Source organism: Carlito syrichta, unplaced genomic scaffold (assembly GCF_000164805.1).
Source record: "Carlito syrichta isolate Samal-C Ts95f unplaced genomic scaffold, Tarsius_syrichta-2.0.1 Scaffold303112, whole genome shotgun sequence".
In the NCBI taxonomy this organism is placed as follows: Eukaryota; Metazoa; Chordata; class Mammalia; order Primates; family Tarsiidae; genus Carlito; species Carlito syrichta.
In genome coordinates, this window is record NW_007247208.1 from 543,974 (window position 1) to 571,557 (window position 27,584).

The following is a 27,584-nucleotide window of genomic DNA, read 5'->3' on the forward strand; positions in this document are numbered from 1 at the left end:
TAGTCTCTGAGGAGCCCTCTTAATCTTTATCAGAAAAACAATCCCCAGATATATATTTATGTATATTTAGATCTCCAAGTGATCACTGGGCAAGGTCTACAAGGCCTTTCCTGGCTCCAAAGTTCAGTCACAAAAACACAAAACCCATCACTCCTGGGCTGCCTTTCAGCCCCTTTCACTTTCACCCACCTTCAGCACTGTTCACCATACCCAAGTTCAAAACTGGTCCTACAGATTTTTACAGAAATGTGTTCACCCACAGAACCAGGCAATGCAACTAACTGAATAAAATAATTAATTGCACATTGTCCACATGATTTTCATATGTAAGGTTCTTTTCTTGGGGAAGAAGGTATGGATTTAACCATTTATGCTAAAATGCACCCTTATTTGCACTATGTAAAACAATAGCTAGAGTGAGAAAAAGAACATTTTTTAACCTCCCCATGTTCTCCATGTCATTACCAGAAATTGATAACTGTTTAAACATAAAATCCAAAGATCATATGTCTTCCTTCTTGGAAGAATCCCATATTAAACTAAACAAGACTTCCTAAACACACATTATGTATATAATAATTTATTAGAGAATTTATAACTAAGTAATGATTTTTAGATCTTAAGTTCCTGCCTTTATATAACTTTACAATAAAATTGTTTCTCTTAAAATTATCCATACACTAAATTAAGTTGAATTAAAATAAAATTTGTCTTCAAAAGAAGGAATAGACTATCTTTTTCCTGTAAAATACTGGCAGCAAAGAACTTGAAAAATCTCTTCTACTTTGTTCTATGATCCAGTTCAAATCTGTGTTTACAAGTGCATATTATGCAAATGTTTACAAATGAATCTCTAAAAAACTCAATACAATTCATAAATATTCATAATATTTTAAAAATTTGACAACTTTCAAGTAATTCACCAAAAGTCAGACCATAATAGAAAGTAAGAAAAGCTGGAAAACATGAAGTTTTACTATTGCGGCAAAGACAATGCCCATTAACTGGGCTGATTCTCCCAGTGATGAGTAGAATGTTGTACATTTAAACATTAATTTCATAAGTAAAAACAGATTTAAGAAGTGTTTTCAGTGCATAAAACTTACATACTTCATGAATCCACCTCTCACCTTTCTTCTGGACAGACCACATCTGACTGCAAATGTACTTGTTGCAATCAAAAGTGTTTTGTAAGTGGCACTTCTCAGGAATAATCCCCAAACAGGCTCACTAGACCTTCTACACATAATCTGGAGCAAATCTCTGCCATAACGAAGCCCCCAAACAGCAATGGTTTCTAAACATACTGTGCATTTCCACTAATTTTCAGGGAATAACCCCGAAAGTAACTTGACTTAACACAGAAATAGAAGACCTTTGCTAATCTTATAGCCACTTCCCAAGTTGCATTCACAAAAATGCACCTAGCTCATTTTTTAAATAGTTCATTCGTTTGCAAAAGGCAGAAGCTATAGTCTGTGCTATTATTTACTCTTAACTCTTCTTTCATCTCAGACCTCCCATGGGAGATTTCAAAGGAAAAATCAGAGGGAGCAAGAAGTCTAACTCCATCTGGAGGAATGCCTTTTGACTCCAACTATCCTTCCCAGGTACCTTCCGTTACAGTGTCATGTTTTGCTAGAGTGTCATTAAAGAGTCCTGTAGACAGTAAGTCCCAATCTTTCCTAAACCGGGAGACAGCGACCAGGCTCCCCTACGGAAAGTGAGGGGGCGAGGTCTTGGACGGACCCCACACAGGTAGGTCTGGCTGGCTGGACGGTGAGCAAGGCTGCGGGGAGAGCGGGGCCCAGCCCGATCCCCGTGGGATGGTGGGGGGAGCGGCGGGGGCCAGTGTCCCTGGTCAAGTTGTCTTCAGTGGGAACATGGCTAAACTACGGGCGAGACGGGGACAGGGGTTTAAACACACACTGATCCTCGGGGACCCACGACGATCCCGGCGGCGCGGGCTGAGGACGGGGAGGACACTTTCGCCCTGTCACTGACAGCACCTGCCAGCCACTGGGGTTCTGGACGGCCGAGACAGGGCGTTGCGCCAGACACCGGCGCGGGGCGGCGCAGAGAGGCTGTACCTGTCAGGCACCACGTACCTATCATGGTCACTGGGCAGGTGGCGGCTGCAGGGCAAGCAGGGGCCCACGTGCGCACCGGCGCCCGCCCGAGCCTCGCAGCAGCGACGCGCTCCCAGATTAAATCACCCAGGTCTCCCCTCCCCCGCGCTTGGCCCGAGGAGTGAGTACGCACAAACTGTGCGCGGCCCGGGGCCTGCTGGGAGTCGTAGTTTTAATGCGTAGTTTCTCCTCACGCCGCCGGCCGCCCGCCGCCCTTTCCGGCTTGAGGCCCAGGAAACGTACGCCACGGAGGGGCGGGCCTGTTCGTCCGCAATGTTGACGAGTTGCTTAGCAACCGGGAGGCTTACCTTTGGAAGCTTGTTGCAGCGCTAGCCACGCTCCTGCCCTCTTCCCGCCCCTCCCCTCCCTTAAACTCCTTTCACCTAGGAGCTGCCAAACATCTGGATCAACCTGGGCACTACGAGGGGTTGAATATCTACCATTAACGCGCCTTTTTACATTTTTTCCTGACCTCCTGCTTACATCCGTAAAACCCACTGATTCTTTTACTACACTTTTTATGAGAACAAGACATTTTATAGGAAGATGGTGGCAGAAAAAGAGACCCTGAGCTTAAACAAATGCCCAGACAAGATGCCGAAGAGGACCAAGCTGCTGGCACAACAGCCGCTCCCGGTGCACCAGCCTCACTCCCTGGTTTCTGAGGGCTTCACAGTCAAAGCCATGATGAAAAACTCAGTCGTAAGTGATCTTCCTAAATTGAATGCACTCGCTCCCAATCAGGGAACACGACATTTATAGAGGTTGGCCAGCCCTAGCATGGACTCTGAGCCCATGTCCTAGGTGGTTTTTGCCCCAAATGGCAAACACTCAGCCAGTAGCAGACGGTGCCCCTCGGTGTGAGGAGGTCAGGCTAGGTTGTTAGAATCTTGGGCAATTACTGTGCTGTGCCCTTTTGTAACCACCTTCCTGATAACTCATGGTTTCTGGACCACCCCAAATTACTCTTAAGCTATTTACACGAAGAGAAATGACCCCCTTTAATTATTGATTCCTAAATTAACCCCACTCAGCAAAGAACCTTATAGAAGGTGAGTTATTAGGTATAATAAACTTGCAAAATTTAACGTAAGCTGATATACAACTGGAGACATAAACTCGTTAAATAATCTACAATAAGAAATGTCATCTCTTCAATTTCTCTAGGAAATTTTGGAATATCTTATCATTTATTCTAACAATACTGATTCTCTTGCAAAATGATGTCAGCTTGTTAGAGTATGAAAGGCAACTTAATATGAAGGTTGTTTCCTGAGAGACGTTTTAAATTATGTTTTAAACAACCTAAGTGCCTCTGCTTATCAATACAGTTCATATTTCATATCTATTATTTGTAGCAAAAATAAAATATTCTCAATACCATTAGGGAAAAATGTTTGTTTTGTTTGTTTGTTCTTGTTTTTGTTTTTGTTTTAAGTTGGAGTCTCACTCCGTCGCCCAGACTGAAGTGCAGTGACCGCTCCCGGCCACCGCAGGAAAAATGTTTTAAAATGCACACAAATGTTTTAGCTACATGCATGATAGTTTTTTATAAAGTCTTCCTATTTGTTGAGTAGCTTTAAATTTGGTGTGCTAAACCAGATTTTGCTACTGAGTAAGCACCTGTCTGAGAATGAGACATTAAATAATAAATGCAGCTTTCAAATTTATATAATTTACATCCTGGGATGATCTGACTTGTATAGCAATTCATTATGTTAAATGAATAGCTTTGTTTTCCAGTGTCACCTTATTTCTTTTACTTAGATGTTGCAAAACTAATACCTTATTCTTAAGTCACATCCTTAAAATACATGAATGAAACAGATTACCTATAGACCACTAGGCCAGATTCCCATGTTTCTGTATAGAATGATATCCTCATTATTGCAAAGTGTTTTGGTTGATTTGCAGTAGCTGAAATTCTTGGAAATAGACTAAGATTCCTGCTTGCTGTAACTGCAGTTCTTTTTCATGGAATTCGCATAAATAGGTTCTCATAGAAGTTGCAATGACTCATTTACCAGAGATATAGAACACCACAACCATTCAAGCTAATCATTTAGTTTTTCTTCTACACAGTTATTAAAATTTTGGTGAGTTCTTTCAGTGTCATATCTTAGCCTCACAAACATGCTGTAATGGTCAGAATTTTTCTCTCTTTTTTCTAAACCTACATTCATAATCTTATATTAATTCTTTAATATAGTCTTACACCTAAAGTCATAGTTCTGGAAAATCAGGTATTTCAGTATTGTCAAATATTAATAAATTTGCCTAAAGACTAAAAGTAATGATTATGAAGCAGTGTTCCTTATAAACAACTTATTTGAGATAGATTGTCTTCTCTTTTCTTATTTTGAAGAAAAATCTCTTAATGGCAATAATTCTTTCTCCATTGGGATTATCAAACTAGGATGGGTCATTTACTTTGCTTCATTTAAGGGAAATCAGAATTCTTAAGTGAGACCGTTATTTATTCATTCAGCCATTCAGTCAACAACTCTTTTTTTTTTTTTTAACACACATTATTTATGAAGCACAATTCTGGGAATTTGGGGTCAACATAACCAAGTCCTTGCCTTTAGTAATCCAAGGAAAACCAAAAACAAATACAATAAAGTCTTGATAAAAGAAAGACAATACTGTTTATATAAAATAACTTTGGTTACACAGGAAACTAAAATGTATTTTTCATATCTGATATTTACATTTTACCATTTTTGTTTTTTTGCAGTGTAGACTTTCAGCATCATAAAGTAAAAATATTCCCATCTTCTTCTGAAAGTGTATTTCTATTCAGAATATATACGCCAATTTCTAGCTTTTCTTCATTGCAACTCCATGTTCCAAAATCCAACCACCTCCCTCAACCATTTTTCCAGGGTTAGAGTTAATTTCAGTTCCTTTTTTCAAATCCTAACTAATTAAATAAGTCATCCTCCCAGTGTTCTTCTATACAACATAAAGAACTATACTCTAAGGAGTTATACAGAGATTTCTGATGTTTCTTTGTGTGCTATAGTGACCAAAGTACACAAACTTGATAATAAACTTAATAAATGAACTGGGCAAACAGAAATTCCAGTTTAAGTAGTCATAATCTGTATATGAGAATGCAGAATTATTTACAAAATAATGATAAATGTATGTGGCAAATTTTAAAAATCTCAGTGTCAAATATTGTTCTTCAGTTGTAAGTAGTTTCTTTGTTTCTCTGAAGTTTTTGGTGAATTCTGTAAGAAAACAAGCCATCACAAAGCCCTGCAATCAAAGTTTGATATTCAAATTCATACTGTTCTATTTGTCTATAATGAGCTATAGGAGATATAGAATTTGAAGATTTCATGGTTGATTTTCCTTTGAAAGGCTTTGTTTAAAGTATGATAAAACCCACGACTAGAATCTATTAGCCCAGTATTGGATTGTCTTTATCTTGGAAGACAATGGGTGCTTTCTGTGCTACCCTACCTTATCATAAAGAAAATTAGGATATGGACCCAAGGTTATGGTGATAGAGAAGTTGAGTTCAACTTAAGCTTTATACTATAGCTTTCCTTCACAGTAGACCATAGACATTTTATTCTCAATGCTTAGGGGAATGAAAGAAATAGTTCTTTAAGAATACAAGTTGAGTATCTGTATCCCAAAAATCTGAAATCTGAAATGGTCCAAAATGTGAAATTTTTAAACACTGTCATGACACTCAAAAGAAATGTTCTTTGGAGCTCTGTGGATTTCAGATTTTTTAATTTGGTATGCTCAACCAGTAAATATATTGCAAATACACTTGTCCATGGGTTCCACACCCATAGATTCAATCAACCTTGGATTGAGAATATTAAGAAAAATAATTCTGTCTGTACTGAACTTGTACAGACTTTTTTCTTGATATTATTTCCTAAACAATGCAATATAACAACTATTTAAATACCATTTACATTGTATTAGGTATTATAAGTGATACAAAGATAATTTAAAGTATATGGGAGGAAATGCATAGGTAATATATTAATACTATGCCGTTTTAGATCAAGTGATGATAAATGATAAGCTCATGGGGACCCTCATCACCTTTTGTCTAAGTTTTACAATATTATCAAAACTGGTCTCTAATCTCTGCCCACAATTGGTTGACTGCCTCAATCTACAGGAAGTTCCAGAACCAATTCCCCATGGAGACTGAAGGAAGGCTGTATTCCAAAATTTGAAAAAAATCCAAAATTTTTCTGAGCCCAAACATCTATATTACAGATAGATATTTCAACCTGTACTTTACTTGTATAGAGTGTTTTATATTTACCAATTATGTATTCATTTAACACACAGTGGTGTAATAGTCAGTATTTCCAAATTATATGTCAAGATATTGATTTGGCTGCTTTAACAGAGACCAAACAACAGTAACTTAACTAAAATAGAAGTTGTTTCTCTCACATATAGAAGTTCAAGTTTGTAGGCAATCCCAGGAGGTTGGGCAACGTTTCCTCATGAGGTAGGCCCAGGGGCATAGAAGTTTTCCATATTCTTGTTTAGTATCCTGTAGGTAAAGATAGGCTCAAGACCACCCATCCTCAGGAAGGAGGAAAGTGGAAACAGAGAGCTTCCAATCATGGCCATGACCCAGATACTACACCCCACTTTCACTTACATCCCACTGGCCTGAATTTATTTTCCTTTTTTTGCAAAAGAGCATGAGACAGGACCCTACATCTGTCTCATCAGGAAAAGGACTAAGAAAGCTATGTTGTTCCAAAAGGGTATAATCTCCAGCACCTACTTCAGGCAAGGGGAGAGAAAAATGAGTACGTAGCAACTTGCAAGAATGAAGCAGGAAGAAATGGAGAGCAAGCAGCCTCATGAAGGCATATCCCAGAACTGCATTGTTCACATCTGCTCAAAACTAGTCTTGGTCTATAGCTAGTTGCAAAAGAGGCTAGGAAATGTAGTCTAACTGGTAGCTCTGTGTCCAGCTCAACCTTCAGTGTTTTATTACTATTGTAAAGGAAAGAAGGGATATTGAGGAATAATTGGAAGTGCCTATAACCAGTGCTAAATATGTTATATTGTTAGGGAAGATGAGAAACAAGTAACATAATTACAGTACCAATAAATACATATCTATAGTAAGACATAAATATTTAATCAGTACAGTGGAAGTATGAATGATGAAGGGACCAAGTGATGATAAATGATAAGCTCATGGGGACCCTCATCACCTTTTGTCTAAGTTTGTATAATATTATCAAAACTGGTCTCTAATCGCTGCCCACAATTGGTTGACTGCCTCAATCAATTATTGGTATTCTTTTTTTTTTGAGTTGGAGTCTCACTCTGTCGCCCAGACTGGAGTGCAGTGGCCGCTCCCGGCCACCGCAGCCTCGACTTGCTGGGCTCTGGCGATCCTTCCTCCTCAGCTTTCCGAGTAGCCAGAATTACAGGCGCACGCTACCACGCCCGGCTAATTTTTTGATTTATTGTAGAGATGCGGTCTCGCCTGCCCAGGCGGGTCTCGAACCCGTGGGCTCAGGCAATCCACTCACCTCAGCCTCCCAAAGGCGCAGGATTACAGGCTGAGCCACCGAGCCCGGCTTTTTATTAGTATTCTTACCCTAGTCTTTTCAATATAAAGTTTTATCACCACTTAAAGCTTTGGAGCTCCTCAATTCTTATAGAAAAAAAAAATTATGGTACTTTTACAGAGCCAGCAAAGCTTTCTGTGACATAATCTTGTTCTATGTTTTAATTTCATCTCCCACTATTTTCATTTGACTCAGTCAATCTGAATTCAGGACAAAACAGATGCTATCAAGAAGCTTATATTTTTGTGTCCAGCAAAATGCCTTGAGATGACTTAAACTACTTTAAGAAGACTTCCTAATTCTCTCTCCCTTTCACCCAAGAGAGAAAGTTGTCCTTTACTCATTGTTTTCTACTTTGTATTATGGTTATTTTCTCATGTTTTATCACCTAGTGTAAATTCCCTGTAAGGGCAACATCCATATATGAAGTCGTTTGTTTAATCTGACTAGAACCTAACAATGTAATCAATGAATATTTGATACATGATGGAAATCAACTGTACCCTTTCTTATCGTCTTCTCCCTCTACCTTTTCATAATTGTTATTTGTCTCTAGTTTGAATTTTTTTTAACCACCCTCTCCAATTTAGGAGCCCAGAAGGTCTTTTTAAAACTTAGCCAAATCACAACATTTTTAATGCTAACCATCTCACTTAGAGTAAAAGCTAAAGTTCTTGTACTCCATAAAGTCCTACGTATTCTGGCTGCCACTGCTTCTTTATGCATATATATATCAGCACTGTCTCCCTTTCCCTTCAGTGCCATCTTCAATGGCTTCCTTACTGTTCTGTGAACACACCAGTTGTATGGCTGCCTCAGTGTCTTTGCACCTCTTGGTTTCTCTGCCTGGAATACACTTTCTCCAATGTATCACCATCTCTTGATGCTTCAGATTTTTATTAAAATATTAGCTACTAAATGAGGCCTTTCCTGACTACTTTATTTGAAACTTTAAGCTCTTAAAAATCTCCTCCATCCCTGCTCCAGCACTCTCATCTCCTTTCCCTGTCTTATATTTTTCACTCTAATATTAATTTAGTTGACTGGTTTTTTTTCCACTAGTGAGTAAGCTCCTTAAAGGCAGGGACATTGTCTCTTTCACCTACTGTTGTATTCCCAGCTCAGGAAAAATTTCTGGCACATGGTATCTTTTATTTTTCTTTTTTGGATCAAATGAATTAACAAATGTCTATATTTTATACTATTATCAGATAATTATCTTTAAATTAGCAGCTTCAAAGAAAAACGCTGATGATGCTATATATATTAAATCTTGGAATGAGAATAATTTGCAATGTTTTTATGCAATATTGTATTAGCTTATAAATGTTATATGTGTTCATTGTAAAAAGTTAAAGTGGTTTTGCTTGGGAAAGCTTTCTACGGTTTAAGATTATGGGAAAAAATTTAGTCTTTTTTTCTTAATTCTCTCTTAATAGCAATGCTTTACTTTAAAAGTTTGATTCATGTTAAATCATTTTGGTTTAGGAAGTAATGTACAAATTCTGATGTTTTTCCCCAAATGGCCTCAGAGTTGTTACATAATCCTTTATATAGTCAAACTAAATTATATCAAATATTTTTATATTAAATTTAGAACTTCCTATTTAATTTAAATAATATTAGTATTCTGTGAATATTAATTGAATTAGTGTGATTAATAATTGATATAATATATTCATACTTTAATACACAGTAGGGCTAGTTATCTCTACTCTGCTTAACTTTTCCAACCAAAATTATAAAACGCAGAACAGCCGGGCTCGGTGGCTCAGCCTGTAATCCCACGCCTTTGGGAGGCTGAGGTGAGTGAATTGCCTGAGCCCGCGGATTCGAGACCCGCCTGGGCAGCGAGACCTCATCTCTACAATAAATCAAAAAATCAGCTGGGCATGGTAGCGCATGCCTGTAATTCCGGCTACTTGGAAGGCTGAGGTGGAAGGATTGCCGGAGCCCAGCAGGTCGAGGCTGCGGTGGCCAGGAGCGGCCACTGCACTCCAGTCTGGGCGACCGAGTGAGACTCCAACTCAAAAACAAAAACAAAAAAAAAAAACAACGCAGGACAGATTATTTTTTTTACTTGGCATATAAATTTCAAACAATTTAATTTTTTGTTGTTATTTAGAGACACATTAAATATCAGAGCAAAATATGCAAAAATTATCTCTCTTGATAATCCTTTTAGACTTTGGTTGATGCATAATAGGAATACAGAAAGGACATATATTGTAAGTGAATTACTTGGTAAATATTAAACCAAACATACTGGTGCAACCAGCACCCATGTCCAGAAATATTATCCAACACCACAAAGCTCTGAGTCCCTTTCTTGTCACAACTGAAACACACACCCACAATAATCTTACTTTGGCTTTTATCAGTAGATTAGTTTTGTCTCTTTTTGTACTTATGGAATCATAAAGTATGTAACTGTTTTGTGTCTGGTTTCTTTCATCAAAATTATGCTTCTGAGATTTACCCACAATTGTAGCTGAAAATAAGCACTTCAGGTTTATTCCTGTATAGTATTTTGTGTGTAAATATGCCATAATTTATTTATCTATTTCTTTCTTAATGAGTATTTGTGTGACTTCCAATTTAGGACTGTTACAATAGTGCTACTAGGAAAATTCTATTACAATTTTTTGGAGGACATATCCATGAATGATTTATTTTGGGGGGACAGAATTGCTGTGACCTAAGTTATGCATATGTTTGGCTTTAGTAACTACATCAAAACTTTTTCCAATTGATTTTTGGAATTTAAACTTTTGCCTACTCTATATGAGTGCCATTTGCTGTACAGTCTCACTAATAATTAATATTTTCTTTATATTGCATTTTAAGTATTCCAGTGAGTATATAATGTTATCTCCTTGTGGTTTTAATATTGCTTTTCATTGACTAATGAAGTTAATTTTTTTTTACTGTATTTGATTTGGATATGCTGTTTAGTGAAGTGTCTTCTTAAGTCTTTTGGTTGTTTTTCCTCTTGGCTTGATTTGGCTTATTTATTTGTACTACTCATTTGTTTATATTCTAAATAATATGAGGCATTTGTCAAATACATATATTTCAAGTATAAACTGTGAGTTTCCATTCTTGGTGGCGACTTTCATCTCTCTTTTAAAAGTATATACTTCAGCCAGGCTCTGTGGCTCAGCCTGTAATCCCGCGCCTTGGGAGGCTAAGGTGAGTGGATTGCCTGAGCCCACGGGTTCGAGACCCACCTGGGCAACTTGGCGAGACCTCATCTCTACAATAAATCAAAAATCAGCCAGGTGTGGTAGTGCGTGCCTGTAGTTCCAGCTACTTGGAAGACTGAGGTGGAAGGATCATCGGTGCCCAGCAGGTTGAGGCTGCAGTGACCAGGAGCGGCCACTGCACTACAGCCTGGGTGACAGAGTGAGACTCCAACTCAAATAAATAAACAAACAAACAAACAAATAAATAAAAATAAAAGCATATACTTTATAAGGAAAATCATTATCTCAAACATATTTATGTATTTCTTTATAATGTGTTCCTCAACCAACTTCAACTGGCTCACAATAAAATACATATGCATTAAAACACATGACTGAAAATAAGTTGGGAAGATAAGAGACAAAATGGAACAAACAATAGTGAAATAGTGGAAGTATAATTACAGTAGAAAGCCTAGACTAAAGAAAAGGCAACTCAATTTTGCTATTCATAAGGGTCAATGTATTTATAGATTGATGTTCAGGTTTCATTCTGAGCTTCTTGGCATCTGTTGCTGAAAGGAGAATATTATGCATGTCTCATTAATACAAAAGAAGAAGTCTACCAATCCCTATAGGGGAATGAAGCTTTCCCTACACGAAATTCTCAGATAAATTGATCATGTAGTATTTTAAATATATACAACACACCATGGCTACATTTTTATTTCTTGTAAAAGAAATACAGTAGCAAATTTCATCCATAAAAGATTTCAGTTAGGGCCAAGCACATACTCAAATGTATCTTGGTGAATTGAATTTTGCATGAGATTAAATTGATGTAGTGTGTGTATGTAGGGTTTTGGTGGTCCAATTTGATCTAGAAATAGAATTCACAGTACCCACAAGAGTGTGTAGATTGTAAATTTTTTAGCTCTGGTTTTCATTTCATTTTATGATAGGAGCAAGATAGCTTCTGTTTTTATAAGTGGGCAGAGAGAAAATGTATGATGAGATGAGAGCACAGAGCTGGATGACCTGGGAGAGTCTGGGTCTGGGAAGGCTTCTTGAAGGGAGTCGTGTTTGGTGAAACACAACACTTGAGGAAGACCTGGGGGAGTGTGCAAAGGCTGAGATGAGCAAAACCAGGCTCCCTACTAGCTGGTTTTTAATCTTTATGTTTTGTTTTTGTTGGTTTTTTTTTTTTTTTTTTGCCAAAAATTATTATGTGATAAATTATTTTTATTATATACATGTTTAAAATTATTTAAATTGCATATATTTTATATACCACAATAGTGTATATACCTAGCTGTATGTTTGTATAGTTTGCATTGTGCATAATTATAATACTTTACATTTATGTGGATTCTGTCTAATATGTTATATTTTGTATATTATTGCAAACACATAAGCATTTAAAGGGTTTTGTAAAAGTCTGTCCTCCGAATATGCCATAATTTATTCAGTCTTCACCCAGGTTGCCTTCAGTTTTTTGCAATTAGTGTATACGTGATGTTGAAATGAATATCTTTGTATAAAAAGGCTTTACTCCATATTTCAAAGTATTTCCTTGAAATACAATTTCTGAAGTAGAATTACTAGGTCAGAGATCTTAAGAATTTTAAGACTCCAATAAAGATTTTATTTATATTGCCGTCTGCGGTGCTTTAATGTGCCTGTTCTGCCCTTTCCTGTGGTCCGAGATCCTAGGGGCATTCTAACTAGCCAGGCCCTGCCAGCTGTTCACATCCCAACCTGCTAATGTTGAGGGTTAGAATCTCAGTATCTCTAAAACCCACTTATTATGTATATCAGGAATGGGATAGAAACAGCTAAGGCTGTGATTTTCAAGTTGCAAATTGGAATTACCTGAGGAGCTTAAAGATACTGATTCCTAGGCTTACACTGAATGAGTCTTATTTAATTGTTCACATTGTTCTGGAGTTGATTTAATTAGACTTTAATTAGAGGTTGAAAACATTTGAGTATGTACTATGATGGGAAAATCTCAAAACACTATTTTCCAGATAGTTATTTGGTTGTTCCAAAGACATTTATTAAGTAATGTTCTATTCCCCACTGCTCTGTGTGTTCTTTTGTGTATCATAATTCTACATAATAATCAGAGATATTTGAGAGGAATTTTTAACCAATATCACACAGTTTAAATTATTATTACTTGGAAATATGTTTTAGAAATTGGTAAGGTTAACTTTTCCTGTTGATTTATGCCAAAAACGTTCATTTTAAATTTTAAAATTTGACTAGTTTAATCTTCCAGATGACCTTTTGCTAAGATGTCAGGCTGAACATCCCATTGAGATTTAAGTGACCGTGTATGTGTCTTACAAATAATGATCATCTTATAAGTGTCTTCACTTTTAGCAATATGGTTTATCACTCCATGTTTATAGGTATGTGTTTTCCTATAAGTATTTTTGTATTTATTTTATATCCAGCCACCTTACTAGCTTTCTTAATTGCTTTCTTTAAATTTTATATATTTTAGTTTAATTATATTCTTACACATTTTGAAATATTTAGGTATACAAATACATATAGTAAAAAGGCATCTATTAACATTTAGATTTAATAAATAATTTTTTAAATAACTTTATATTCTTATAAGTAAAAAATAATTAAATCTTATTAAGAAAGCTACAGCTTCATTCCTACTCTATCCTTCCATTCCCAGGGGTAACCAGTATCCTAAAGTTTGTATATATTATTCCCAACTATCCATAGTGAATATATATGCATTTATACATCAGATGGATGGATGGATGGATTGATTGATTGATTTAGAGATAATGGAAATTTAAGGACTGTTCTTTAGGTAGCCTTTTCATCTAGGCTATTTGGTATGTTTCTGTAATGTATTTAAGTCATATTTAATTCATAAATAGGGAAATGCTGTCTGTAAAAGTAAGTTCATATGAGAGTGTCCTCATTTTGTTAATATTCTGTGCTACAAAATAACAGCAACTGAATGAAAAGTACTAACACAGCTGAATGCAGCATGACACAGAGTAATAGTAATAGAGGTGTTTCCCATTCACCATGGATTCATCTTCATGATTCTGTTTGTGTACTTGATCTTGGAAGCGGCTAATGTGAGGCAAGCCCCATATTTCTGAATGCATACAACACCTCCTTCCATTGTGTTTTCAAAAGGTACAGCATTATACATTTTTTACTCCGGTATTTCATTTCCAAAGGTCAGGAACTTACTTTAATTGTGAGAGTTAGTTTTTACAAGAATTATTATTAAGTGTTCTGGTTACAAAGTTGCATCAATTTTAGAAATTCTTAAACATCATTTTCCCATATGCTTTTTTATTTCTAGTTAGTCTTTTTGCAAAATGGTGTTTCTTCAGAAATGCATGTCCTGTTATAGCAGAAACACTTGTAGGGTACTTGTTTTACCAGCTACATCATATTTCATTGTATGAATAAAGCAGTTCATTTATTTATTCTCTTAATGAGGGTCTGTTAGGTTTCTACATTGCAGTATCATAACATCCTTGTATACAGTTCCTTTTGCACACTGGCCAAAGCTTACCAGATTTGGAATGCTTAATAATGAGGTATGGCTTCAATTTTAATACAGTTTGTCAAATTTATCTCTGAAGTAATATATACATATTTACGTTATTACTAACAGCTAATGAAAATTCTTATTTTAAACCCTTGTTTCCCAATCATAATTTGATGATATCAGACTAAATTTATGCCAGTCTGAAGGGCATAAAATGGTATCTTATTTTAATTATGCATTTCCCTGATTACTAGTGATATTATTTTATTTTCATAGACTTTTAATCATATAGATTTCTTCCTCTATAGTGTCTTTGCCCATTTTTTCCCTATGGAGTTGTCTGTCCTATTCTTACTGATGTATAGGGGTTCTTACATACTCTGGATTTAGATATCTTCTGGGTATATGCTATACATATTTTCTCACAGTCTGTGACCTGCCTTTATTTGTTTTTCTTTGTATTTTTTGATGCACAGAAATTGTACATTTCACTTTAGATATTTATATTTACCACATTTTCCCTTTATACTATGTTGTGGAGTTGTTGTTTTTTTGTTTGTTTTGGGGGTTTTTTTTGCTTAGTTTCAAAAATATTGGTTTTCGTCCTGATATTCTAAGTTTTCTTCTAGGTGTTTTAGTCTTGTAATGTTTTACCTATATATTATTAATTATTCAACTGCTAATTTATTTTTTAAATGGGAGGTAAAGTTTTAATTTGATCATATCCATAGGAAAAGTCACCATTCCAGTACCATTTAAGAATAGTAACTGATAACTATTATGTCCCATTAATCTGTCTGTCTCAGAGTCAGTATCACCCTGTTTTAATTGTTGTCATTTTACAGATTTTATATTTGGTAAGATATCACAAATTGTTCGTGTCTTCTTTGACATTCTTGGTCTTTTACAATCTATAGAAATTTTAGGACAAGCTGTTAAGTTTCTTGAAAAATTCCTTGGGGGATTTTTATTAAAGTTGCTCATATGTTAAAGGTGCAATATAATTTCAGGGACAATAGCAAACTTTTCTATTCTTAATTTGCTGAAGGTTTTTTCTGTTAATTGTAAGTTGTAGTGAATTTTACTAAGAATACTTTCTGCATCTTTTGAGTTAATTTATAATATAATCTGATTTATAGTATAGTATAATTATATTATTTATAATAATATGATTTGTTATATAAGATTTTTTATTCTTCAATCTGTTGATGTTAATATACTATTAATTAATGACTAGTATATTCTAATGCTAATTTATTTTAACATTCTTGTATATTATTTAATCATGATGTATTTAACTTAACAAAAGAGTATAAATTATTGATTTTGCTCTCATTTATCAGGCAACAAAGTCCTTCCTAGTATACACTGCAGCCCCTTGTATCTTATTATCCAAGACTAGGTATTATTGCTAAGGTGGTAACTTAGTTTGTTGGGATTATTATAACCAAATGCTATAGACTGAGTGGCTTAAACAACAAACATTTCTTTCTTTTTTTTTTTTTTTTTTTGAGTTGGAGTCTCACTCCGTCACCCAGACTGGAGTGCAGTGGTTGCTCCCGGCCACCGCAGCCTCGACCTGCTGGGCTCCAGCGATTCTTCTGCCCCAGCCTTCCAAGTAGCTGGAACTACAGGCAAGCACTACCACACCCGGCTAATTTTTTTATTTATTGTAGAGATGAGGTCTCACCAAGTTGCCCAAGTGGGTCTCAAACCCACAGGCTCAGGCAGTCCATTCACCTCAGCCTCCCAAGGCGCGGGATTACAGACTGAGCCAACGAGCCTGGCAAACATTTATTTTTCATAGTTCTGATGGCTGGGAAGTCCAAGATCAAGGTGCCAGCAATTTGGTTCTTGGTAAGGTCTCTCTTCCTGACTTGCAGACTGTCACCTTCTAGCTGTTTCTCAAAAGGTCTTCTTCCACGTGTACTTGTAAAGAGACAGTCTCTCTCTCTCTTTTTAATAAAGCTACTAATAGCCCATCATGAGGGCCCATCATGATAAATAAGCCCTTGAACTTAATTCTTCTATTTAACTTTTAATAAGCCCATCATGAAGGCCCAACCTCAAGACATTTTCTAACCCTAATCACCTCTCCAAGACCTCATCTTCAAACACCATCACATTAGGGATTAGGGATTCAACATATAAATGTGGGAAAACACAGACATTCAATCCTTGTCAGATGGGGAGGCAGGATTGCTATGTATGGCTCATTTGTTGGGAATAGAAAAGGAACCTATCTCCTAGATTTCTTGGCTGCCAGGATAAAATAAAGCTTCTAAACTAAAACAATACAAAAACTTTCCTTGAGGAAGAAAACTGAATATGTGTACTGCATTTGCATTTTGTAAAAAATAATCAATTGGATTTTAATGTTTATTTACATCCTTATAATTTATTTGTGGTGAGAACACTTATATCTACTTCTTTAGTGATTTTCAAAAGTACAAAATATAATTAACTACAATTACCTTGAACTTATTTCTCCTATTTAACTAAAATTTTGTATCCTTTGATCAATATTGCCCCCAATTCCCCCACCTCTCAACCCTGGTAGCCACCATTCTACTCTCTGCTTCTATGAGTTTGACTTTTTTAGATCCCACAAATAAGTGAGATCATGTGCTATTTGTCTTTCTGTGCCCGGTTTATTTCACTTAGCATAATGTCCTCCAGGTTCATCATGTTGTTGCAAATGACAGGACTTCCTTCCTTTTTAATACTGAATAGTATTATATTGTGTATATATTGTGTATATACCACACTGTCTTTATTCGTTCATCCATTGATGGATGCGTAGGTTGATTCCATAGCTTGGCTACTGTGAATAATCCTGCAAAGAATACGAGTGCAAAGATATCTCTTTGACATACCAATTTCATTTCATCTGGTTATATATACCCAGAAATAGAATTGCTGGATCATATTGTAGTTTCATTTTTAACTTTTGAGGAATATCTATACCATTTTCTATAGCAGTTACGCCATTTTACATTTCCACCAACAGTGTACAAGGGTTCCCTTTTCTCCACAACCTCACTAACACTTTTTATGTATTAGCCTTTTTGAAAATAGCCATTCTAATCTGTCTGAGGTGATATCTTCTTGTGGTTTTAAATTACAGTTACGTGGTGATTAGTGATGTTTAGCATTTTTGCATATACCCATTGGGCATTTGTATGTCTTCTTTTCAGAAATAACTATTCAGGTTCCCTGCCAGTTTTTAAAAAATTTGGATTTTTTGTTATTGAATTGTTTGAGTTCATATTTTCCTTTTAATATTGTGGAGGTGTTTAAAAATTATTTTCACTGCAAAAGAGAAAAATTCTCATGTGGCGTCTTAAAAAAATTCATAAAAGAGGAAAAAGAAAATGAATCTCAAATCCCATTCGCTAGAGTTAATCACTTTCAAATTATTCCCACATCTTTTTTCCTTTGTGAAATTGGAGTTATATCATGTGTATCTCATTAGTATATTTTACTTGTTAGTATCTACCAATATATTCTCATTGCTAATTGATTAATTTGTGTTTTTTTCTTGGTTAGATTTATTTATGCTTTGTTTCATTCTGTTTCTTTTTATATACTATATCTTGAATTGATATACTAATTCCTCTGGTTTTGATATCATATTTCTAATTTCTACTATCAAATAATATTTTCTTTCTTTTGCTTTCTATTGAAATTTTTGCTGAATTTAATGGGATTATTCATTTGATGTATCTTTTAAAATACATTTTATTTTTAATACAAATTATTATTCTATTTACTAATGTAAGTCATGCATAGTAAAGATTTGGTCAGTCTTATGCATATTTGAAATAGGTATATAGATTTTGATATTCCCATCTATTTATTTTCTGTATTCCTATCTAATAGTCCAATAAAAGGTAATTTTTTCTGATGTTATCTAAATTGCTTGAAGATTTTAAAAACATGACTTATTGCTAAAATTCAACTTATGTCATTTAAGGTTTATGACTCTTTTGATTTTGATCAGCAAGTAGAAAATGCAAAAAAACAAACAAAAATCATTATAAACAAAAATTGTTATAAACAAAAATCATAAAACAATAGAGAAAACTACATCAAAATGTATTCTTTTATTTCTTTTTAACCATATCAAGGAACCTATCAAATTCCTATCTGGAGTTCTGAAAATAACCTAACAAAAGTTAACAATTTTTATTTATACTTCCTAGAGGGCCCATCATTCTAGAATTTTCTATAATATTTCAATTATATTATATTCTGGAAAAAAATATTTATATATTCAATATGTATCTTCCATAAATAATTTCCTTAAAATTAAATTGTAAAAAGAGGATTCAGGGAGACCCTGTTTGGTTTTGCTTCCTTAATAAAAATTGGCTTAAAAATTCATGTTCCCCAATGTGGCGGTTGTAAGGACACATATTTGACCAGATAATGATCATGTATTGCTGGAAAGCTTATCAATGTTTAATAACAAGTGTGACTGCTGATGTTGTAGTATCTAGAAAACAAGACAAGAGACATTTATATTAATATTTGGAGTCCAAGAATTGAAACTTTCAAGCCTGTGTGAGGTAATGCATTTAGTCAGTGGTGTGAAGAAGTGTTCTGTTCAGAGAGAGGTTTATTTTTAAGTTTTTCATATATATGGAAGAATCATAGCATAAGCAAAAATTTAAGATATTCAAGAATTTGCTTATTTACCAAAGTTACTGTCATTTTGGAGAAAAATATGTGAATTGATTATATTATAAAGAATAATTATGTTATATAAATAATAATTTATATTTTAGAATTATCTTCCTAAACCAATTCAGGTTAGTCATTGATGTAACATAGATTAGAGAAAGCAATACTTGAAAAATATGATTATGTAATAAATGCCAAATAAAATAATAAATACAAGACAGATCATGGCTAACTACCTTCCTTTTGTGGTTTTTTTACTTAGAAGAAAATCTACAGAGAAATATATTTCACAGTGTGTCTCTTCTAAATTAAAGTAGCTACTAATAAATATTTCCTGAGACAAGCAGTAAATCCTTTACCGAATCCTCTGTGTCCTGAAATTCATATTTTTTAAAAAAGATTATTTTGCATGATAAAACTGTGAATTTATGTCAAATTTAAGTAATATGACCCATTGTTAAATGTTTTAACATGAACAAAAATTTTATTTGCATTTAACACTATATTATATTTAAATATAGTCTAGAATTTTGTATACTATATTGACTATAGACACCAGACAATATAGTTGTATAAGCTAAATATTAGTAATTTTAAACAATAATGACAATGTCTCTGTTTATGTTATATTCCCATTGAAATTTCTTGAGAAAATGATGTACTTGCTGATGATTTCACTAGTTTATGCACACATTCATAGTGGTTTACATACACAAAATTATCTTTTGTCATTAAGAGTAAATATGAAAACATCTTACAAGAAGTTCATCAAATATAGCTTTTACATATAAATAAACGAAGTATAAATGGCCATCTTTGTCCCCTACTTCCCCTCAGTGCCATGCACAGTGCTGAAGAGATGTTCACTAAGAAGTTTCTGGATTTTTAAATTCTAACTTATTGTGTGAAAGTAATTCAACTGTGAATGTCTATCTTCAGGCATTACACATTTCTTTCTTTTCATCACTTAAATTAGGTGATTAAGTGACTAAGAACTTATAGGTAAAAAGACTCTTTTCTATATTACATTTGGCCTCCTATTTTATGAGTAAAATCTAATTTGATTGATTTGAAACTTATCAACACTTGATACTGCAATAAATTCACAAGTTTTTCAAGTTTGCAAATAATATATACTATTTCTAAAAGATCGTAATTGAGGTGTAAACAACATACTATAGGCTGGGCTCGGTGGCTCAGTCTGTAATCCCAGCACTTTGGGAGGCCAAGGCAAGTGGATTGCCTTAGCCCGCAGGTTTGAGACCAGACCGGGCAACTTGACGAGATCTTATCTCTACAATAAAATAAAAAATTAGCCAGGCATGGTAGCACACACCTGTAGTTCTGGCTACTTGGAAGGCTGAGGTGGAAGAATTGCCAGAGCCCAGCAGGTCAACGCTGGGATGGCCTGAGTGTGCCACTGCACTCTAGCCTGGGCCATGAAGTAAGACTCCAACTCACAGAACATGTTAAGTTTCGGCACACATACAACTGTGAAGCCAAGCCATGATAACAGTCAAGATAATGAACATATCCAGCGCACCAGGTTTTTTCATACCTCTTCGTAATCCCTTACACTCACTTCTTCCCCCCATCTCCAATTAACCAATGACCTGCTTTCTGTTACTATAGTTGACTTTGCATTTTCTAGAATTTTATACAAATTAAATTATGCAGAATGCACTCTATTTCTCCTGGATTTTTTTCAGCAAGCATAATTATTTTGAGATGCATCCATCTTGTTGCATGTAATACTTTATTCCTTCTTGTTGCTGAAAATATTCCACTTGTATGGATATAGCACTCACTGTTGATGGGACATTTGAGTTGTGTCCAGTGTAGGATTCTTAAAACAGATACTCTTTTTTTTTTTGAGTTGGAGTCTCACTCTTGTCTCCCAGGCTGGAGTGCAGTGGCATGCTCACGGGCCACCGCAGCCTCGACCTGCTGGGCTTAGGCAATCCTTCCTCCTCAGTCTTCCATGTAGCTGGTACTACATATGCACACCACAATGCCCGGCTAAAACAGGTACTCTTAACATTGGTGTACAAGTCTTTGTATGGATGTGTGTTTATCTATCTTGGTTAAATACCTAAAATTGAACTGGCTGCAACAACTGTCAAGAAGTTGAGAGGACCAAACCCCACAATGTCAGCCTTTCTTCAGCTAGCACATGAAGTAATTAATGGCATCATCCTTGTCATCTCTGAGACATTCAAAAGACCTCACAGAGTATGTATAAGCCTGCTTATCACATGAAGATTGTTCTCTTAGGTTGTAGAATAAAAGAAAATATATTTCTTATTTTAAAAGTGTAACTTTATCACTACATATAGCAGTGTTCTCACAATATGGGAATATCCACCATTGATGTATACAAGGGGACCCCAAAAAACCCAGAATCTTTTTATTAAAAAATGTGTATTTTTACATATTTAAACTTCAGTCACACAAATAACTGTCTGATGCAATACACCTATCAAGATGCTTTTCCACTGCTCAAAACAGGTTTGGTTTTTTGTTTGTTTGTTGTTTGTTGTTTTTGTTTTTAATCAGTGTCTCATTCTGTCGTCTAGGCTGGAGTGCCATGGCACACTCACCGCCACCGCAGCCTCAGCCTACTGGGCTTAGGTGATCCTTCCACCTCAACCTTCCAAGTAGCAGGAACCACAGGCATGTGCCACCATCCCTGGCTAATTTTTTGATTTATTGTAGAGATGAGGTCTTGCCATGTTGCTCAGGCTGGTCTTCAAAACAGTTTTGAACTCATCAGTGTTGATGCCTTTTAGTACTTCTGCTGTTTTTTGTTTTGCTTCTTCCACATCACCAAAACGTTTCCCTTTGAGGACTTTTTTCATTTAGGGAAGGTGGCACTGGGGTTATACCATTTTGAATAAAAAACTGCTGAATACTCAGTATGGTATGAGCAGGTTGTTTGTGTAAAACTAATGAAACTCATCATGAAGTGGGCAAATATGTTGAAAGAATCTCCAAAAAAAAGTTCACTGAAGACAAACACAGCCTTACACAACAATGCTAGCAGGTACACTGATACTAATAGGTTTCTAGAACACTTGCCTAAGTGGAGGAAGCCTATACTACCAGGGGCCTGCCCTTCAAAAGGTAATTCTGGGTTTTTTTGGTTCCCCGCTTGTACGTGGTATTGTCTATGGTTTCTATAGGAGTTTTACTGTAATATTTTTATATTAGATTATGAAAATCAAATCTTCATAATCTTTCACTAAAATATATTTATGTTTGCATTCACTTTCTCCAATGTAGGTTACCCAACATAAATTGATGTTTAGAATTTAACATAAAAACTATATTAGTTAATACATTAACATTTTGCTTCATTTGTTGAAATTTATTGTTCCTTTTACATAAAACTCAAATTTATGTCTACCTTCTTTTTTTTTCCAAGATACCTTAGGAATTTTTCACATTTTATAAGGAACCATCTTTTTTTTTTGGTCTCAGGCCAACAGCTAGCTTTCATGCCTTCCTAGATGTGTATATACAATTTAGTCCATGATTTTTGAAAATTTGAATGATAGCACATTAAACTGGAATAATAAGCTAATGAAAATTTTTATAGCATTCAGAAAAATTATTTCTCAAACACTGTCATTTTACTCATTAAAATTATTCTAGGATCATAATAAAATTTTGTTTTGGAAAGCTAGGCTCAGCATTTGTAACTGGATTATCCATATTCAGCTAATAGAGTAAAATTTTTGGAAACTTAAAGATGGTGTCTATAATGTTCATCATTTGTTAAGTGTTATGATTTGCCACAAAGTTCTTATCTTCATATAGATTCTGCTGGTCTGTGACATTCGGTTTAAACTGCCAAAGCCTCAGACTATTCATCAGTACGTGGGAATACTACTACAACTTCAGAGTGCTTTCAGAGAGATTAAAAGAAATATTACTGTGAAACACAAGGCACATGCCTAGCAACATGGAAGTAACATATTAAGTGCTTAGGAGATGGTGGTTTTGTATTTTTCACAAATCTGTTAACATGTAATTGGACTGTCCTATAAACCAGACCTTTAGGGATTTTATAGAATTCTAATCTCTTCCTTGATGCTTTAGCCACTAGTGGTAGTGAGTTATGTGCTCAGGAAGGCATGTTAATGCTTACGAGTCACTGAGGTACTATTTCATGTTTGCTTAATGACTTCATTGGCCTTTACCTTGGTTTACAAATGCACTTAATTCAATAAGGAAGAGTTCTTCTGGCATTTTAACACTAGTGAGAAATGTTTTCCAAGCCATACACATGGTTTTTATTTGGGTTGATATATGTGAGTCAAGCAATTTTAGAAATGTCTTTATTTTATTTTTTACTTTTTAGGAAACACTTTAAAGCTAGCATAACATCTAAGTGTATTTGTATTTCTGTCTTTTGTTAATGAGGGTTATCCTTATTTTTCAAATAAATAGTAAAAATTTAAGAAGAAATATTTTATATCTAGGTATTTTAGATGGCAATTTGGCAACTAAACGCATTAATCAAAACAAATAGAGCTTATTGAGATGATTCATATTTCCGTTAGTCATTCACACATTGGAATGTGTCTAATTGTCATTTGTTTCTGCTTTAATTCAGTTCAACTGCTATAATTAAATACCATTCATCTAGCAGCAGTTCTGAAATATTTTATATCTTTGCAAAACATGATAAAAAAATAAGACTTTTCTATAAAATCGGATTTACCTTGAGTTAGAAATTTTCCTTTTAGATTTTTAGTCTCGATCTTAATTGTGACTACCAAATAAAGTCTCTCAGATGAGTGATACAGGCTAATTTCACATTTTCTCTAAATCTATAAATATATTCTTTACTTTCCCTAGTCTGGGCCCAAATTGCTCTGCTTGCATTTGTAATCAGAAATTGATTGGGTTACTGTGGAAACTGGAAGAATGCATTGCTAGTTAAAGAAAAACATGGTAGAAGAAGTACTGTTATCATAATTGTCGGCCATCCTAAATGCCTATCATTTTGAACAGTATGTTGACAACATTTTCACACTCCAACCCTAAAGTGTTTTTCTCCAGAATACCACTTTGTGGTCAGCATTAGTCCTCTAGATTGATTTGATATCAAATGCCTTTGTTACATTTCTAACTTGTTTTCAAGTTGAACTATAATTTTTACATAAAATGAAATTAGTTTTCATTTTATTTATACTTACAAGGCACATTCTAGGGAAGAAGACATGAAGCATAGCTATTTAGAAACCAGTCATCTGGAACATTTCAACTGCTGACCTAGAAGACACAAAATGAATTCAAAAAAATTCAGATACAAAATTTCTAACATCTGCTACTAAAGACTGCCTAGAACCCAAGGTCTATATTATGCGCACAAAAAAGCAATATTATACATTTTACTATGTAAAAGCAAAGCTGAGCTCTTATTGTCTTTTAAAAGTTTGTCTTTCATATATGAGAGTCAGGAATGTGAAGACTGACCAAAATAATAAGGAGGAAATCAAATCTAGGAAAAGGTAAATGACCCTCAGTAGAGGCAGAGATTAGGAGTGCTGACTACCAGGATATATTCTGGTGTACAAATATCCATTAACACTGACTTTCCAAAGTTTTCTCGAGACTTCTATTCGTTCCCTAATTTCCATAAGAACAAATGCAGGAAATTATCGGTGATTTCACAGTTTAATAAAAATATTCCCATATCCTCATAAATCTTAAGAAACTAAAAATTCACAAAGACAGGCCAAACTTGCTGAATAAGATGAACAGAACACAGAATCCTTGTCCTTTAAACCCTGCATGAAAAGAGACAATGTGGTGGCACACAATAGCTTTAACGTGTCAGAATTAAGAAAAATATTATATTTGCTTTAGTTCTATTTCTATAAGTAATACTAGGTACTGAGCAAAGAAATCTCTTAAGCATAAAAATATTATAATTGAGATGTGTATTCTAGATATTTGAACCCAAGTTTTAGGAGACTTCATCCTACTACTACTTTCTTAAGGCTTTTATTTGTTTGTTTTTTAAAAATTTATTATTAATGTTATTTTTGATTCATAGATAATAATTATATATGTTTATTGAGTACAATTTGATGTTTTCATATAACTATACAATGTGGCATGACTAAATCAAGCAAATTCACTTGTTTATCTATTATTTCTTATAGTGAGACATTTAAAATTTACTCTCAATTATTTTGAAATGTAGGATACATTATAATTGACTGTATTCACCCTGCTGTGTAATAGATCTCAAAACCTAGTCCTCCTGTCTACCTGAAATTCTATATCCTTTGATCAGCAACTCCTGGATCCCTCCCTACCCCCTCATCCTCTGGTAACCAAGTTTCGGTTTTCTACTTCTGTGAGTTCAACATTTTTAGATTCCACATATTTTTCTTTTTGTATCTGGGTTATTTCATCTAACATTATGTCCTCCAGATTCATCCATGTTGTTGCAAATAACAAGATTTCCGTCCTTTTTAAAGGCTGCATAGAGTTCCCTTGTGTATATGTACCATGCTTTTTTTTATTCATGCATCCACTGATGGACACTTGGGTAGTTTTCATATTGTGGATACTTTGGATTATGTTACAATGCACTTGAGAGTGCAGTTATCTCTTCGACATATTGATTTCAGTTTATTTGGACATATACCCAGAAGTGGGATTTCTTTTTTTTTTTTAACTTTTAAAATTTTTTTAAATTGTGGGGTACATTTCTGGGTTAGGTATACAAATATTCATTGTGCAGGTACCCTTGTTGATGAGGTATGCCCCCTCTTCCCCAGGCAGATTTTCACTACTGTAAATCCCACCGCCCTGTCCTGCCTCCCCTCCACAGGTTCTGCTACTGTCAATCCTTTTCTTATAGTATTGTGGTAGTTGTACAAGGTCCAGTTATGAGTGAGAACATGTGATTCTCAGTTCTTTGTTTCTGTGAAAGATCACTCAGTATTATCGACTCTAACACCATCCAGGTTGCTGTGAAGTCCAGGATTTTGTTGTTCTTTATGGCTGTGTAATATTCCATTGTGTATAGTACCACATTTTTTTTTTATCCAGTCCTCTTTTGATGGGAAGCACAGTTGGTTCCATGTTCTTGCTATTGTGAACAAGGCTGCGATAAACATACGTGTGCAGGTATCTTTTTTTATAGAGTGATTTGAGTTCTTCTGGGTGTATTCCCAGTAGGGGGATTGCAGGGTCATATGAAAGGTCGATTATTAGAACTTTAAGCCATCGCCACACTGTTTTCCACAGACTTTACTAGTTTACAATCCCACCAACAGTGTAGAAGTGTTCCCTTTTTGCCACATCCTCTCCGGCATCTGCTATTTTTTGAGCCATTCTGACTGGAGTTAGGTGGTATCTCAGTGTAGTTTTAATTTGTATCTCCTTGATGACTAGTGAGGCTGAACATTTTTTCATGTATCTGTTGGCTGCTCATATGTCTTCTTTTAAGAAGTGTCTATTCATATCTTTAGCCTACTTTGTAATGGGGCTGTTTGTTTTTTTCTTTTCAGCACATTTGAGTTCCTTGTAGATCCTAGATGTTAGACCTTTGTCAGACATGGAGTTTGCAAATAGTTTGTCCCAGTCTATGGGCTGTCTCCTTGCTCTCTTGATGGTTTATTTGGCTCGGCAGAAGCTTGTCAGTTTGATGAGGTACCACTTGTCTGTCTTCTCTCTTATGGCATGGGCACTTCGAGTTTTGATCAGGAATTGGTTGTCAGTTCCAATTTCCATAAGAGTGTCTCCTGCATTTTCTAAGGTTCTTGTAGTTTGAGGTTTTACATTTAGGTCTCTGATCCATTTAGAGTTGATTTTTGTGTATGGGAATAAGTGGGGTCCTGTTTCAATCTTCTGCATGTGGTCAGCCAGTTTTCCAAGCACCATTTACTGAATAGGTTCCCGTCACCACAGTGGTTGGTGGTGGAGGCTTTGTGGAAGATGAGTTGGTTGAAAAATTGAGGTTTTGCTTCTGGGATCTCAATTCTATTCCATTGGTCTATGTGCTTATTCTTGTACCAATACAAAGCTGTTTTGATTATTGTAGCTTTATAATAAAGTTTAAAGTCTGGGAGTGTGACACCTCCTGCTTTTTTTTTGTTTTTTTGCTGAAGATTGTTTTGGCTATTCTTGGTTGTTTATGTTTCCATATGAACTCCTATATTGTTGTTTCTAAGTCTGAGAAGAATGTTACTGGTAATTTGTTGGGTATTGTGTTAAATCTGTAAATTTCCTTAGGTAGAATGGACATCTTCACAATGTTGATTCTTCTAATCCATGAGCATGGAATATTTTTTCATTTGTGTCATCTTTGATGTCTTTGAGCAGCGTTTTATAGTTTTCATTGTAAAGGTCTTTCACATCTCTGGTTAGGAATATGCCAAGGTATTTCTTTTTCTTTTCTTTTTTTTTTTGTGGCTATTGAGAATGGAATTATACT

At 35.0% G+C, this 27,584-nt stretch overlaps 2 protein-coding genes across 2 annotated transcripts in view; one reads left to right on the forward strand and one right to left on the reverse strand.

Moving 5' to 3' along the window:
- The window catches only part of LOC103260080 (E3 ubiquitin-protein ligase parkin-like), a 480,285-nt gene extending 478,041 nt beyond the window's left edge, over positions 1-2,244 (reverse strand). The window contains exon 1 of the mRNA XM_021712164.1: positions 2,109-2,244. Coding sequence (XP_021567839.1) covers positions 2,109-2,115 — 7 coding nt within the window. The 5' untranslated portion in view covers positions 2,116-2,244. The remainder of the gene's footprint in view (positions 1-2,108) is intronic.
- PACRG (parkin coregulated) overlaps positions 1-27,584 on the forward strand; it is a 335,607-nt gene that overhangs the window by 5,653 nt on the left and 302,370 nt on the right. The window contains exon 2 of the mRNA XM_008057716.2: positions 2,457-2,831. Within this exon, the coding sequence (XP_008055907.1) occupies positions 2,676-2,831 (156 nt within the window). The 5' untranslated portion in view covers positions 2,457-2,675. The remainder of the gene's footprint in view (positions 1-2,456; positions 2,832-27,584) is intronic.